This window comes from Miniopterus natalensis, chromosome 9 (genome assembly GCF_054644295.1).
Source record: "Miniopterus natalensis isolate mMinNat1 chromosome 9, mMinNat1.hap1, whole genome shotgun sequence".
In the NCBI taxonomy this organism is placed as follows: domain Eukaryota; kingdom Metazoa; phylum Chordata; class Mammalia; order Chiroptera; family Miniopteridae; genus Miniopterus; species Miniopterus natalensis.
Window position 1 is genome coordinate 70573875 of NC_142089.1, and position 14584 is coordinate 70588458.

Sequence of the window (14584 nt, forward strand, 5' to 3'; positions counted from 1 at the left end):
ACACCAGTTTTCCTCATTTTCATGAGATAGGAAAAGCATAGGGTTCTAGGGACCTTCACAAGCTGCTGCTGAGAGGCAGAATCAGACATGTTTGGAGGCTTCAGAATGATAGAAGTAGCAACACATGAGATTAGTTTAAAGGGAAATAATGAGGCCGTGGGGTGGAGGAGTCAAAAAACAAGTTAAATCAATGACTGGACTAAAGTTGTGGATTATCTAATGAGGGATCACTCACTTCTCCCTCTCCCATTCTGCCCCAGTAAGAAACACCTGGCAAACATCACTCAAGGCTCCTCCTGAAGTTTACCTTCGCCCTCTTTGGTGCCTTCACCTGACCCACTTCATGTTCCAGTGTACCTCTGACATTTTTTGGTTCTCCCTACTAAACTGTAGGTTCCTTGAGAACAGGTCCATATTTTATACATCCTAGAGGTTCCAGCTAACACTAAGTAAAGCTCCATGACCGCTTTCTTTGACTGCATGAATGAATGAATAAATGAATGAATGATGGATTCCTTTCATGAGACCATGGATGTGGCTTTTCCAACTGCTTTGATGCAGCCCTTAAGAGAAGAAAAGTGTCTCAGCCTTTCCTAGAGTTTACCCACTTTCATGATTTTAACTTTTTTTTCAGGTTCAGGAAGCTGTGAACTCTGTAATGTCGGATGCGGGCATGAGGACATTGTGTATTCTTTAGAGTTATGAAAAGGAAGAAACTGGTCAGCAGACGAAAACGCTGGAATTGCCCTTTTCAAGATCCAGAGCTCCAACATTCCTTGGCTTAAAAGAGACAATCACCTGGGAAAATGTGGGCAAGGGTGAGTAGTAATGAAAAAAACATACCTCTGGTGCGATTACCTTTTGTCCGGTTCAACTCAGACTAATTCCATTGGAACAATAATGTAAATGGTGTTTTGTTCCCACCCAGGATCGCAACGAATATTTGAAATTTAAAGGTTGATTTTAGGCCACCAGATTTTGCTGTTAGGTGAATCTTTTTATATGAATACACTGTGCCCACGGGGAGCCCTCTTCCATTCAGAAATCTCTGGTACACAGCTGGAACATTCTGCTCAGTATCAGTGCCCAAGCAAGTCTGGAAGTTACACTTGCTGAACTATTTGGGGGCTGATCGCCTCGGTTATGGAGCAACCAGCTCTCCGGTGCCTCCTTCCCCTGCCAGCCAATCATCTTTAAACCATTCCCTTTCCATTTAGCCATTCAGAAAAAATCAGCTTGGCTTGTATGGTGGTTAAGGTTAAAACGGTCAACTCTCCTATCTAACTAAGGCTCCAGAAGGTTTGGTGGAAATTAAGTAGAAGCGATATGCAATTGCACCTATTGATTGATTTCTAAGGGAGGCACTGGGGTCGGGCGGACCTGGATTTATGGCCTCGCTCTTGCACTTACCAGTAGAGTAACCATGAACCAGTTACTTGGCTCTTTTGAAGCTCTGTTTCCAAATTTATAAAATGATGATAGGATTATCCTGAGGATGAAGTGAGAAAATGCACATAAAGTAATGTGCTCAAAAGAAAAATAATTAATTCCTTTACGTGCTCAGATCACTCATTTGTTGTCGGTATCCCATGGAGAACTAACCATCAGCCTAAAGAAGCAAGCACTGGGCAGTCACGTCATTCCAAAGTGGCCCGATTTCATTTATAGGGAAGCGGCTGTAAGTTAAGTAAAATGACAAATGTTTTCTTTAAACATTTTGATAAGTATTTAAAGAATTTCTGTGGATGTCTCTAAAAACCAATTACATTGTCATATTACCGTGATGTTGTAAACTAATGACCTTTTAAAAATCCTCCCCCTAGTCCTGCCCTGGCCTGTGTGGCTCGGTTGGGCATCACCCCGTGCACTGAAAGGTTGAGGGTTCGATTTCTGGTCAGATCATCGAACCGGGTTGCAGGCTCGATCTCTCTGCAGGGGTGCGGGGGTGATGCAGGAGGCAGCTGATAGATGTGTCTCTCTCGTATCGATGTTGCCTTCCCTCTCTCCTTCTCCCTTCCTCTCTCTCTAAAAATCAATAAAAAAAAAAATCTTTAAAAAAGAAAAATCCACCCCTAGCCCTAGAATTCTATAACAAAAATCTGTCACAGAATCAGACACTACAGAGGCTTCAACCAAACCAAATTATAAATCTGAACTGGAACAAATGACATCTATTTAAGTTTCCTTAAGTCATTTGGCATGAATATTAATTTCTAATGAAAAGTGAAATGAACATCATCTCTTCTCATTTTAATACCTACTCAGCCAGTTTTATTAAACAGAAATAAAAACAGAGCAGAGAGAGGGGGGTGGAGTGAAAGAGGGAGAGAGAGAGAAAAGCATAGTATTCTATAAAGCAAGCCAGTGTTTCATTTCATATGAGTTCCTTCAATGCATATTAACCCCTGTGGTATTACTATAAATATACAGTGATTCTCAACTTCTGGTATTCTAGACCTGGGAAACAGATTGCTCTACCACCTGAAATCTTCAGTTTGCCTTAGGATTATCTATGTTCAGAGTCCAAGGGTTCTTTGAGATCATTAATTTCGTCACTTCTGGGTGTGTGTTTTTTAATCATTAAACTTTATTTTGATATTCTACACACACACTTGTAGCTGCATGCTAGACTACGTAGATGTAAATATTTGGAAATTATTAGTATCACCAAATAAAAAGGAGCATGTATTCCTTGTCATCAGTGCTTCCCAAGGATACATCCCTGCTACTCCTTTGGGGGCAGTATGCTGGCTAAAAATCCAGGCCTGAAACCCCACTGACTGATTTAGACCCCCAGCCCAGACACTAACAAGTAGTATGACCTTGAACCAGTTTTTTAACCTCTCTGTGCCTCAGTTCCTTCATCTGTAAAATAGGGCTGAGTGTGTAAATTGCTGAGAGCTGTGCTTTGGCACATACCCATTGAGCATAAGCCCTCAAAAGAAGATTGGGTGAAACCCCGAGTCCTGCAGCACAGAAAAAGTAAAGTCTATGCAGCCAAAAGAAATTGCTAAAAGAGGGAGGTGGGAGAAACAGAGTGTGAGGGAAGGCTGGTGAGAGAATGGGCCTATGGGAATCGGGCTCGGGCTAGACTTTCTTGCTCCCCTGAGCTTCCTGACGCTGGGATTTTCTGGTTCCAGCAGCAACAATGACTATATCATGAAGGCATGGCAAGCAAAGCCCTTTGAAGAAAACTGCTAAACTCATAAGTATTCTTAAAAGTGAGCCATTTACAAAACAAAACAAAAAACACCTCTGAAAATAACAGCCAGGCCTGAGCTAACTGTGCAAATTCCAATGAGAAGGCGGTGGAAAGTCCATGCTTGCACTTGGAGAGCCATCGGGGGGCTGCAGGGAGGCCAGCACCAGGAGGCCATCTTTTGCCTTTCTGCAGGAATCAGTGATGTGGAGGCCGCTGGTTCTGGTTCCCCAGACCCACTGTATCCCCACTTTTCAGTGAGTTCACCTCGGTAGCTTGATGATGGCCACAGTGGGAGTATTTACACCACAGACATTGGCCAAGACTACCCCCAGGGCGGTTTGGTGCTGTTTCATTTTCAGAAAGCTGGTAGCTAAACATTTCCAGTGCACCACTGGGAACGATGAAGGGGCTGGCTCAGAAAAGTGGAAAAACTGAAAGAAAACTCTTTGAAACTGTAAGACTTTTTGTTTTTTTTTGCATTCCTTACTCTTTCCCCTTTATACTACGGCAGGAAGCTGGCAGTAGGACATGGTCTCTTATGGTTAATCTAAAGAAAAAAAGCCAGACTGAACTATTGCCTCACAGAGACCAAAAAGTATTGACAGACAGAACTTGAATATTGTGTCCCTTTTCCCCATTAAATACAAGTTCACCTCAGGTCCAAAATAGCTGCCAGACTGTGTATTTACATCTGCTGTGGGTTTGTGATAAGTATCCTGAAAAGGAACAACCAATACAGTGGAGTAAGTCATACACTTTTTCACCTTTTAAAAAATATTTATTATTCTGAGAATTATTACCTTACCTCCTTACACCTAAATGGCAATTTAGCTTGTTCATATTTCTCGACTGTTCTGTGAAAGTAAAGATGAAAGAACAGGGACTGAAATGAAGACATAGCTCTAATCTACCTTTACTAGTCTGCTGCATCTGCCATAACAAAATACCACAGACCAAGTGACCTAAACACAGAAATTAATTTTCTCATGGCTCTGGAGACTGAAAGTTCAAGACCAGGGTGTCACAGGTTTCATTTCTTCCGAGGCCTCTCTCCTCAGCTTGCAGGTGACCAGCTTCTCCCCGTGTCTTCACCTGGCCTTCTCTCTGCGGGTGTCTGTGTCCTAATCTCCTTTCTTATAAGGACACCAGTCATACTGGATTAGGGTCCACTCTCATAGTCTCATTTAACCATAAGCCCTCTTTAAAAACCTTATTTCCAAGTACGGTAACATTCTGAGATACCGGGAGTTAAGATTTAAACCTCTGCCTTGGGGGAAGGGGGCATGGGGACGCAATTCAGCCCATACACTGCCTAAGCGTAAGCACAATGTATTCACAAGAAAATGTGATTTAACAACATTACAGGTTGAGTTCCCAGAGAAGTAAAGCCTGGAGGGAAGGAGAGTTGGATGCAGGAGGTTTGTGGGGAGTGCTCTTGGGAACATGCACAGGCTGTAAAGGACATAGATTGGGCAGACGGAGAGGTGGGCTGCAGTAGTGATAGCAAAGGCCCTGACTAGCCGCGTGGGCCCCCTGCGGCTGGGGTGGCCTGGCAGAGTTGTTTGGAATTGAAGTGAGGGCTGGGCCTTTATTTATAAGCCTGCCTGAACCAGCGGAGAATGTAGTCTGTCCCAAGAAGGAGGCTTGATGGGCATTAAGAGTGTCTCTTCAGCTGAGGACCATCTCAGGAGGGGACTCGGGTGAGAGCTACCAGAAGCCAAGTTTTCAAGAGGTGACAGAATGATTGAGACCAAGTGGGGTCTCTGGCGAGTACACTGCAGTGTCTGTAACAGAAGTGCCCCCAGTGAATGGAAGGACTTACCATTATCTTAAGAAATCTCTCACAATATTTCTCAGGAGATCAAAGGGTGACCTATTAAAAACACTCAAACATTTGGCCCAATGCTGGACACATAGAGAATGCCCAGCAGAATGATCAGTGAGTGTGGCTAAGTGGGAAAAGCATGCTCTTTGGGGCCAAAAGATCTGGGTTCGAATCTGCCTCACTATTTACTAATATTTTGTACCCTCTCTGAACCTGCAATTTCTCCTCTAAAAAATGAGGATAGTAATACCAACTTCGTTGCACTATAGCAAGATTCAAATAAAAAATACATACTTAGAGAGTCTGGTGCAATGCCTGACACACCAAAAAAGGCATCTGAAAAAAAACTGGTCCCCTTCCCTTTCTTTTAGCAAATAGTTATTTGGTGAAAATCAATTATAACCCAGAAAATAGAGATTTGATCTCCTGACTTGAAGAATGTTTCTCAAATTCTCGTGTGATCAGAATCACCTACAAAAAATGTTAAAATATAGATTCCTAGACCCCTCATGGGGACTCCTATTCAAAGGATCTAGGGTGAAAACCAAAAATGCACAATTTTAGCAGTTTCGTGGGGGTTTCTGGACCCTAGAAAATCTCCAGGCCTCAGCTCAAGCCTGTGGATGTAATCTCAGCAGGAATGGGAGTCGGGTGTTTAGAGATGCCAGATGCCACTTCCACTCCCCCACAATCTCTTTTTCCGTTGATGTGGATGCGCCCATCACACCACAGAAACCTTGCCCCCTTGCCTAAATTACATCCAGTAAAGAATCAAACCAGTTCTCCTTTTTAAGATGTCGTTTTATTGAGGTATAAATTATAACTACGAGGTAATTTAGGGCAGACAAGAATTTTATTGGGGGTGGATCCCCTGAGCTTGTCTGGAAAATAGAAAGCTCACTCAAAGATGAAGCGTCCTGCAGGTGTGACACTCACTGGGCCTGCAAAGAGGCGTGTCTGGACGGAGACTTCACTTTCTCATTTAAATCAAGTAAAATTGAGCTCCCTGGATGGGATTGCCGAAGGCTTTCTGTGTTTGATTATGGCTCACAAAGCCCAGCTGCATTGTAGAAATTATACTGTCAAGAAGACACTGACCAAGGTCCAGAAAGTAAACAGGAGCTGGGACACAGAAAGTGACCCCTGAGCGGAGACGGCTTTCACTTCCCGGCCAGACATATCCCCGATTTAACACGGGCCATGTGGTTTCCCAGTGTCTTCTGTGGCTTTCTGCTCCCACAGAGAGGCTTCATTTATTCTAAAATATGCAGCTTTGGGGGTTTCTTGAAAGTGGTACTTTCACTCAGTAAAAATATGTCAAGATGAAAATGTTGTCTGTGGGAATCCATTCGGAAAAGGGATTAAACTACGAACATAAAAGGAACCGCTTATTTTTGCCGAATGATCAGTATCCACACAGGCTTAATCACTTTCCGTACGACAAAAAAAAAATTCTTGAAACAGCACAACAAAAACGTTATAATAAACCACTGAGAAGCCTCGGGTGGCTCTGGGCTCAGCATCTCCAGACAAGCATCCCAGTGCAGGAATTCGTGAGCATTTTTGTTCTTAGACCCGTTCTGAGTTCTCTTATTGATGAAGGAGGTTTTGTCATCATTTTTCCACAACTCTGCCTTTATTCTATTTTTTAAAATATATTTCTCCAGGTCTGGCCAGGGCCTTATCACACACACAGAGTCACTGTTACACTGGAAGGAATCATCCTCTGAGTGCCATCCAGAGTCCCCTCGGTCTTTATACTGGCTCATTAAAGAAGCATCTTAGAGTGAGGCATCCAATTAAACAGTAGGTTTACATCTAGTGCTCCTTTTCTGCGCTCAGATCTCTTTCTACCTCTGTCCTGTACGCTGCCGTTCCTTAGATACACTGAATTTTAGAGCTGGAAGAACACATGAGTTAGGATAGGGCTGCAGCAAGCTGCAGTAACAAGTAAACCCTATAATCTCGAGGCCTTAGCACAGCACAGCTTAGTTCTCAGTCCTGTGACAGTCAATGCTCAGCTCTCCTTAGGGATCAAGTTTTCTCCCATCATGTGGCCCCACCATCTCAGGGTTCTCCGCTTCCAGCCATGAGACAAGGAGACAGAGGGTATGGGGCACTGAGGGACCACTCCAGGAAAGTGGAGTAACTCACTTCCCCCAGCATTCTATTGACCCAAAGAAGGCTGAGAAATGCAGAGAAATGCAAAACTGCTAGTAGTGTGTGCCTCGGAGAGTCCTTAGGTGCCCCTTGCTTTCAACCCCTTCAAGTTTTGTTTTGGTTTCATTGAAGCAACCGAGACCCAGAGAACATGTCACACACAGCTAATCAGTGACAGCTCAGTTCAGTGCTAGCCAAGAGTCCTCTTGTCCATTCCTATTAATTCCAGAAATCTCAAAATACAGTTGGAGTAGTGTTTCTAGAACTTTCTAATCAGGATTCCAGGGTGAGGAGGACTGTGACCACCCTACTCCGAAACCCACAGTTCCGGTGCTGTCCTCTCAGCCTGAGGGCTGGACCGACGAATGTTCCAAGGAGCAAGTGCCAGTAGCAAACCCTAATTACGGGAACCGCTCCTTGGCTCCTAAGGGATATAAAATTACTTCGGGGAAAGTCAAGAAAAATAGAAACAGAATACCCTGTAATGCTTTATTCGGAGGTCAAAAGTCACCTTGAAGGCTACATTTTGTGCTTGATTCTATCAAGATAGCCGAGAGGGAGGAGAGGGAGTTTTATAGGGGGAGCAGCTCTGAATGATGTCAGCCTGGTCTGCAGCCGTTACATCGGCTCATAGAAAACGCCTCTTGAAAGATTGTCCCCTTCGTGGCTGAGATCAAATGTGAAAAGAAACAGAGACTCGCAAACAATGGCTGATAAAGGAGGAGGGACTGGGTGCTAGAAGACGCCTCCTTGGCGGCTCTGACATACCTCGCTGGTGGGAAACACTCCCGTGTGCAAATGCGGGGGAACCTTCGCCTCACCTCTGAGCGCCCGCGTCAGTGTCTAGTGAACACTTACTTACGTACCTATTTTTCTGAAGTCTGACTTTACCATTGCAAAGGTCATGCATCTGGACGTTTTGCCTGAACTTTAAAGTTTGAATCTGGAGTTCTGACACTGAGCAGTTAAGGTTGCGTAGTAGTTCTCCTAGTTTTAAAGGTCTTAGGCAAACTGCTTAGCATTCTGAGGTCTCGCTTCTCCCACCGTAACAGCAAGGGAGGAAAAAGAAATAAAATTGCATCTGCCACTTGGCTGAAAATTAAGGTGCTGACTTAATCTAAACATTTTTTATCACATCAAATCAAGTAACAATGATAACACAAATGAAATTTATAGCAGTGTCAGATAACATTATTTAGCTGCCTTTTCCCAAAATACAATCACATTGCATAGATTTACAGATCAGATATTAAACTAGTAAAGAATTTAATTATATGTGCCTTTATTTTTTAATCTTTCTCTCTCGTTCTCTTCTTTCTATGCTCTCTGTTCCCCTCTTTAAAAGAAATTTTTATCCATATAAGTTGGGGGAATATTGTGCCCATCTTATTAACAGTGATATTGCAGCCAGTGAAATTAATGCATCCTCCTGAGTCACAGGTTAGTTTATGGCAAAGCTTGGGCTCAAACCAATGGTCAGAATGGGGAGCAGGAGGGGTGGAGGTAGGCCAGGTAGGCATCTCCAAAAACCTGGAAATAAGGTAACTTTCAGAATTAAACCAGTAAAATTAAACATAAAATACATGCAAATTAGTAAAACAGAATGGATACAATTAGCCAATTGTGGAAATAAGCCAAGAACTCATCCATCTATATATAAAATAGAAGTCTGTGGGAGCATCTAAACTACAGCCCCGTTGACCTGGGGGTACAGTAATGAGGAAGACGTGCATGTGGTTGCAAGTTAGTGAGCAGAAAACTAAATGGCTGCCTTGTGCCTGTTTGGATAAAGGCTATGTGAACAGGAGTTGGTTAGCCGAGGAAGCAGTAAAAAGCCCTCTGGATGGCAGAGCCCATCAGCCTGGAAGATTTAGGGAAGACAATCTTGGGAGTGTTCGACAAAGCATTATGATTCCCTCGGCAAGAGTGGGTAAGAGTGCCTCAAGCCATCGACAGTAATATTTTAAGATCAAGTAAAAGCCTTTGTACTGATTCTGCAGACACCAAGCAACCTCGTGATAATTTGGCTCCTCACACAGTGAGCCTATTGACAGAGCTGCCTCAAAGCTTTCTGGTCTACTTGCCAGTTGTATTATTATTTTAAATTACTATAATTATATTGATACTGTGAGCTGGCTCCACCTTAAGCATGCCAACAAAATCACTTTTATGAAACTAACAGACCTTAGACCATGGTATATTCTTCAAGTTAAACACCACCTTATGGAGCGCACCTGGGCAGGCGGCCCAGCCCCTGCTCAGGCTGCGCTCTGCGCTCTTCTTGAACTGCAGCTGAACCAGCCGCGTAGAATTTCAACTTAACTGTATATAAAGTGAAGACCAAGATGGTCTAATAATATGATTGCCTTTAGTGATCTGACAAAACAATTGCCATATTGTGAGCCAGAAGCAGTCTGCAGAATGAAGGCATGGAAAGAACCTAAACCATTTTAACAGGCCACGTGCTGATAGTCAATTGTATCTGGGACTCCGCCATAGACAGCTTCATCAAAGATACCAATGTAGTTGACAGGCTAATGTTTTCCAGGTTTCTTCACACCTTATCCAGTTGTGGTAATTGCTAGGTGATAAATACAGTGACAGCTCATTACAAAATTGAGCTTTCAGAGCTGAAAAGTGAAGTGGCACTTCTCACCACCTGGGTGATAGGTTAGCACCTTACCCCTGTCCCTTCTCCACTCTCCATCTCATGACTCTGCCTGGAATCTTGTGCACTTGAGCCATTAGTTTTCACCCAAAACCTGTCGTAGTGAAAATAAAGTCAGGAGGCCCAATACAAAACTTTAGGAATACATAAGACAGTACCTAGAGGGCAGGGCTGAAGGCGGTGAAGACTATAGCATAAAACTCGAGAGCATTATCCCTAGTTATGTGTGTGTGTGTGTGTGTGTGTGTGTGTCTGTCTGTCTGCTTCCCATGTGTGTCTAGGGAGAAGGGTTTGTGTGCTCTCGCACCCTCTTCCCAGCTTGTCACATACGTATAAACCAATATCCATAGATGTTAACTACTTGGGTTTTTAAAAGAGCTTTACTGAGGTATAATTTACATATATAAAGTACACATATTTGAAGTGTATGTTTTTATAATGTTGACATACATATACACCTGTAAAACTATCACCACAATCAGGATAATGAACATAATCATCACCCCCAAAAGTTTCCTCGTGCCCTTTACAGTCCCATACTCTGCCCCTTCCTACTCCCATCCCATGCCCAGGAAACCATTCATCTGCTTTCTGCCATTATATATTAGTTCACAATTCCTGGATGTTTCTTTAAATGAATCACACAGTACATATTTATTTTTGTTTTCTGGCTTCTTTTACTCAGCATAATTATTTTGGTTTTCATCTAGGTTGTGGCATATATCAATTGTTTATTTCATTGTTGTTGAGTAGAATTCCTTATATAGATGGACCACAGTGTATTTATCCATTCACCTGTTGATATGTACTTGGGTTATTCCCAGTTTGGGACAATTAGGAATAAAGCTCTATGTACATTTGTGTAAAAGCTTTTCTATGGACATGTGCTTTCTTTTCTCAGGTAAATATCTAAGAATAAATGACTAGGTCATATGGTAGGTGTATGCCTAACTTTCTAAAAAACTGACAAACTGTGTTCCAAAGTGGTTGTACCATTTTATATTCCTATCAGCAATGTATGAGAGTTCCAGTTCCTCCACATCCTTGCCAACACTTGGTATGATCAGATTTTTCTTTTAATTTTAGCCATTCTAATAAGGGTGTAGTGGAAGTATTTTATCATGATTTTACTTTGAATTTCCCTAATGACAAAAGATGTTGAACATCTTTCCATATGCTTGTCACTTGTATGCCTTTTTAAATATGTCTGTTCGTATATTTTGCAAAGTGGGTTGTTTTCTTATTATTGAGTTTTGAGACGCTTTTTATCTATTCTGTGTGCAATTATTTTGTGAGATACATGCAGGTATTGTAAACATTTTCTTCCAGTCTCTGGCTTGTCTTTTTATTCTATTAACAGTGTCTTTGGAAGAGAAGATGTTTTAAACTTTGATAAAGCCCTATTTATTAATTTGTTCTTTTATGTATTGTGCTTTTGGTGTGGTATCTAAGAAATCTTTCCTTAATCTAAGTTCAAAACATTTCCTATATTTTCTTCTAGAAGTTTTATAGTTTAGGTTTTAGGTTTATCTTGGTTCCATTTTGGAAGGTATGGATTGAAGTTCATTATTTTAGATATGGATACCCACTTGTACTAATACCATTTGTTAAAAGGACCATGTTTCTCCACTAAATTTTCTTTGCACTGTTGTCTATATATGCATGGAGACCTATTTCTAATCCATTGATCTATTTGTCTATTTTTTAAGCTAATACCACACTGTCTTGATTAGTGTAGCTTTAGAATGTGTTGAAGTCAGGTAGCATTAATCCTCCAACTTTGTTCTTCTTTTGTCAATATTTTTGCTTTTCTTGTTTGTTTGTTTGTTTTGATTTGTTTTTGCTATGATAAATCCTTTGTTTCTACATGAAGTTCAGAATTAGTTCGTCAATTTATATGAAAAAGAAGCCTACTGATATTTTGATTGGGGCGATGCTGAATCTCTAAATCAATTTAGAGAGAATTGACATCTGACCAATGTTGAATGTCCTGATCCATGAACACATTGTATTTCTCCATTTACTTAGGTCCTCTTTAATTTTCTTAGCAATGATTTACAGTTTTCAGTGTACAGGGAACTGTAAACATCTGTCATTCAAAGACAATAAGGTAGAATGACCAATTTCTTCAAGACTGACAAACTAAAGGCACCAGAGGCTTAAGCCCTTGTACTGTGTTACAGCAATATTACAGGGACTATGGAGAGGGGATGATGGCACCTATTTCCTAGAATTGTGAGCACTGAATGTGAGAGCACAAATATGCAGCTTAATACAGCATAGGCTGTAGGTCAGATTGCCTGCCCAAATACCAGCTCAGCTACTTACAGCTGAGCGATTTTGGGAAACCCTCTAGAACTCAGTTTTCTGATCAGCAAAATGCAGAAAATATACTAACACCTCCCCCATAAAGGTCCTCATGAGGGTCAAGTGAGCTCATTAAACAGAACTAAACAGAACTATTCTTGTCATGTAACAAGTGACTAATAAGTGTTAGCAATGGTTATTGATTTTATTATTAATAGCACTTAACACAGCATCTGGAATATAGTAAGCACCCCCCCCCCCAAGGGCAGATTATGTTAGATTATATTAGTAGTTTATATAGCAAACTAAGCCACTTGGTTAACACTTTCAGGTATGTTTCTCATCAGATTGAATACCCCAGGCTGAACTGAATGTGCTGGAAGGAGACCTGACCTTGATACCGACACAGGCGCCCCCACTCTGCTCCTTGGATGTTGTACTTGAGAACGCATCAGACACATCTACACAAGGTCTCACCACAATGGGCAAATTTCCCACAATTAGCTTTACTGCCAGCTTCCTTCATTTCTGTCTGGCCCACCTTAGGGACTGAAAGTCTGGAAGAGATTTTATGAATCATTTTCTCTCACTGCTCCTGAAAACCTTTAGAAAGCTGACTTCCTCATGGAGATGCATCTACTTTACCCTGGCCTGTACTATAGGGTAAAGAAGCGTCCAGGTCATCTTTTGTAACACTAGACTTGTTTTATGGTACAATATGATTTTCATATCCAGGAAAGCTCTGTGCAGCTCTTATCCCCCACCTCTACACCTGTGTGCACATACGCACGCACACACAATCTTCTTCCTGGCTTGCTGACGCAGACGGCCTAATTGGACACCCATTTCTGTGCTTGATGACTTTGTTCCTAATAAAAACATAAATTACCTTTGAAGGAAAAATAATCATTAACTTATGCTAGGGGACAGTTTGGAGCAATAGCAAGAGCCCTGGACCAGGAAGCACAGCTTTGGGTTCTAATCCCAGCTGCCTTTATTCTTCCTCTGTAACCTAAGATTCCACTTAAACTCCCTGCTGTACAATAAGGGGATGATGGCGTCTGAGCCATTGATTCATTCAGCAAATCTTTCCTACCACTTCCTGTGGCCAAGTGTTATTTTAAGTGCAAAAAATATCCCTACTCCCACAGAGCTTATATTCAAGTCAGAGAGATGGATAGTAAGCCAATAAAGACATATGTAATAGATTGTCAAGGAGAGCTGAGTAACAAAATAAAAATAAAGCAGAGTAAATAGATGGAGAATGAAAAGAAATGCTAGTTCAGATAGTGTGTTAAAGGAAATTCTTCCTGAGACAGTGACAGTTTAACAGAGACCTAAAGAAAGTGAGTGATACAATGTGAGGTTAGCCAGCAGAAGGACATCTTAGACAAGGAGTGCTCAGTTCAAAGGTCGTAAGTCAAAAGGGTGTTCGACCTGTTTGAGGAAAATAAAAGAGGCCCATACGGACGCAAGAAAGATAGTTGGTCTAAAGGCTAAATCATTTAGGGCATAAAAGGCCAGAATAATGACTTCTGAGTATATTCTAAGTGACATGGGAAACCTCTGGAGGGTTTTGAGCAGGAGAGTGACAAGATCTGACTTTTCTGGAAAAATCACTCAGACTGATGTGCTGAGGACAGGCTGTAGAGTGGCCAGAGGGGAAGCAAGAAGACACAATAGCACTAAACTGTCGCAATAGTGAAGGAGAGAGATGTGTGGCTTAGATTGGGATGGTACTGTGAAAGAGGTGAGAAATGATTATTTGGAACATAGGTTGACCAACTGAATGTAGAGTACAGTTTCCATGCCATGGAATAAGAAAGGAGTAAAGGTTGACTCCAATATTTTGGCCTGAGCAAAACAGAGATGCCATTCACTGAGATCTAGGAGCCTGGGGAAGGTTTGAGGGGTATACAGAGTTCAGTTTAGGCATGTGGAGTTGGGGTTGTCCATTAGATATCCAAGGCCCAGGCCCAGTAGGCAGTTGCATATACAGGGCTGGACTGTAGTGGAACAGTCACTGCTAGAGATTTACATTTGGAGTCATCAATGTCTGCATGAAATGTAGGGCACTGGGTGAGGTCACCCATGTGGACTATTACTAGAAATGAGAAGAGTACCAATAAGAAGAGGAAGATCCAGGTGAAGAGTATGATGGACTTGCCATGGGGCAGAGGAAAAATCTGGAGAGCATGGGAACATGGAAGCCAAATTTAAAAAGTGTTTCCAAGCTTGGCCGGGTGTGGCTCAGCGGGTGAGCATTGCCCTATGATCCAGGGGATCGAGGTTAGATTCCCCGTCAGGGCACAGGCCCGGGTTGCGGGCTCGATCCCCAGTCGGCGGCATACAGGAGGCAGCCGATCAATGACTCTCTCATCATTGATGTTTCTATCTCTCTCTCTCCCTCTCCCTTTCTCTT

General features: G+C 42.2%; 1 protein-coding gene across 1 annotated transcript in view; it reads left to right on the forward strand.

Annotated features, from left to right (window-relative positions):
- The first annotated feature begins 639 nt into the window (after positions 1 to 639).
- Positions 640 to 14584, forward strand: part of NEDD9 (neural precursor cell expressed, developmentally down-regulated 9) — a 110789-nt gene continuing 96844 nt past the window's right edge. Inside the window, exon 1 of the mRNA XM_087820642.1 lies at positions 640 to 818. Within this exon, the coding sequence (XP_087676768.1) occupies positions 807 to 818 (12 nt within the window). The 5' untranslated portion in view covers positions 640 to 806. The remainder of the gene's footprint in view (positions 819 to 14584) is intronic.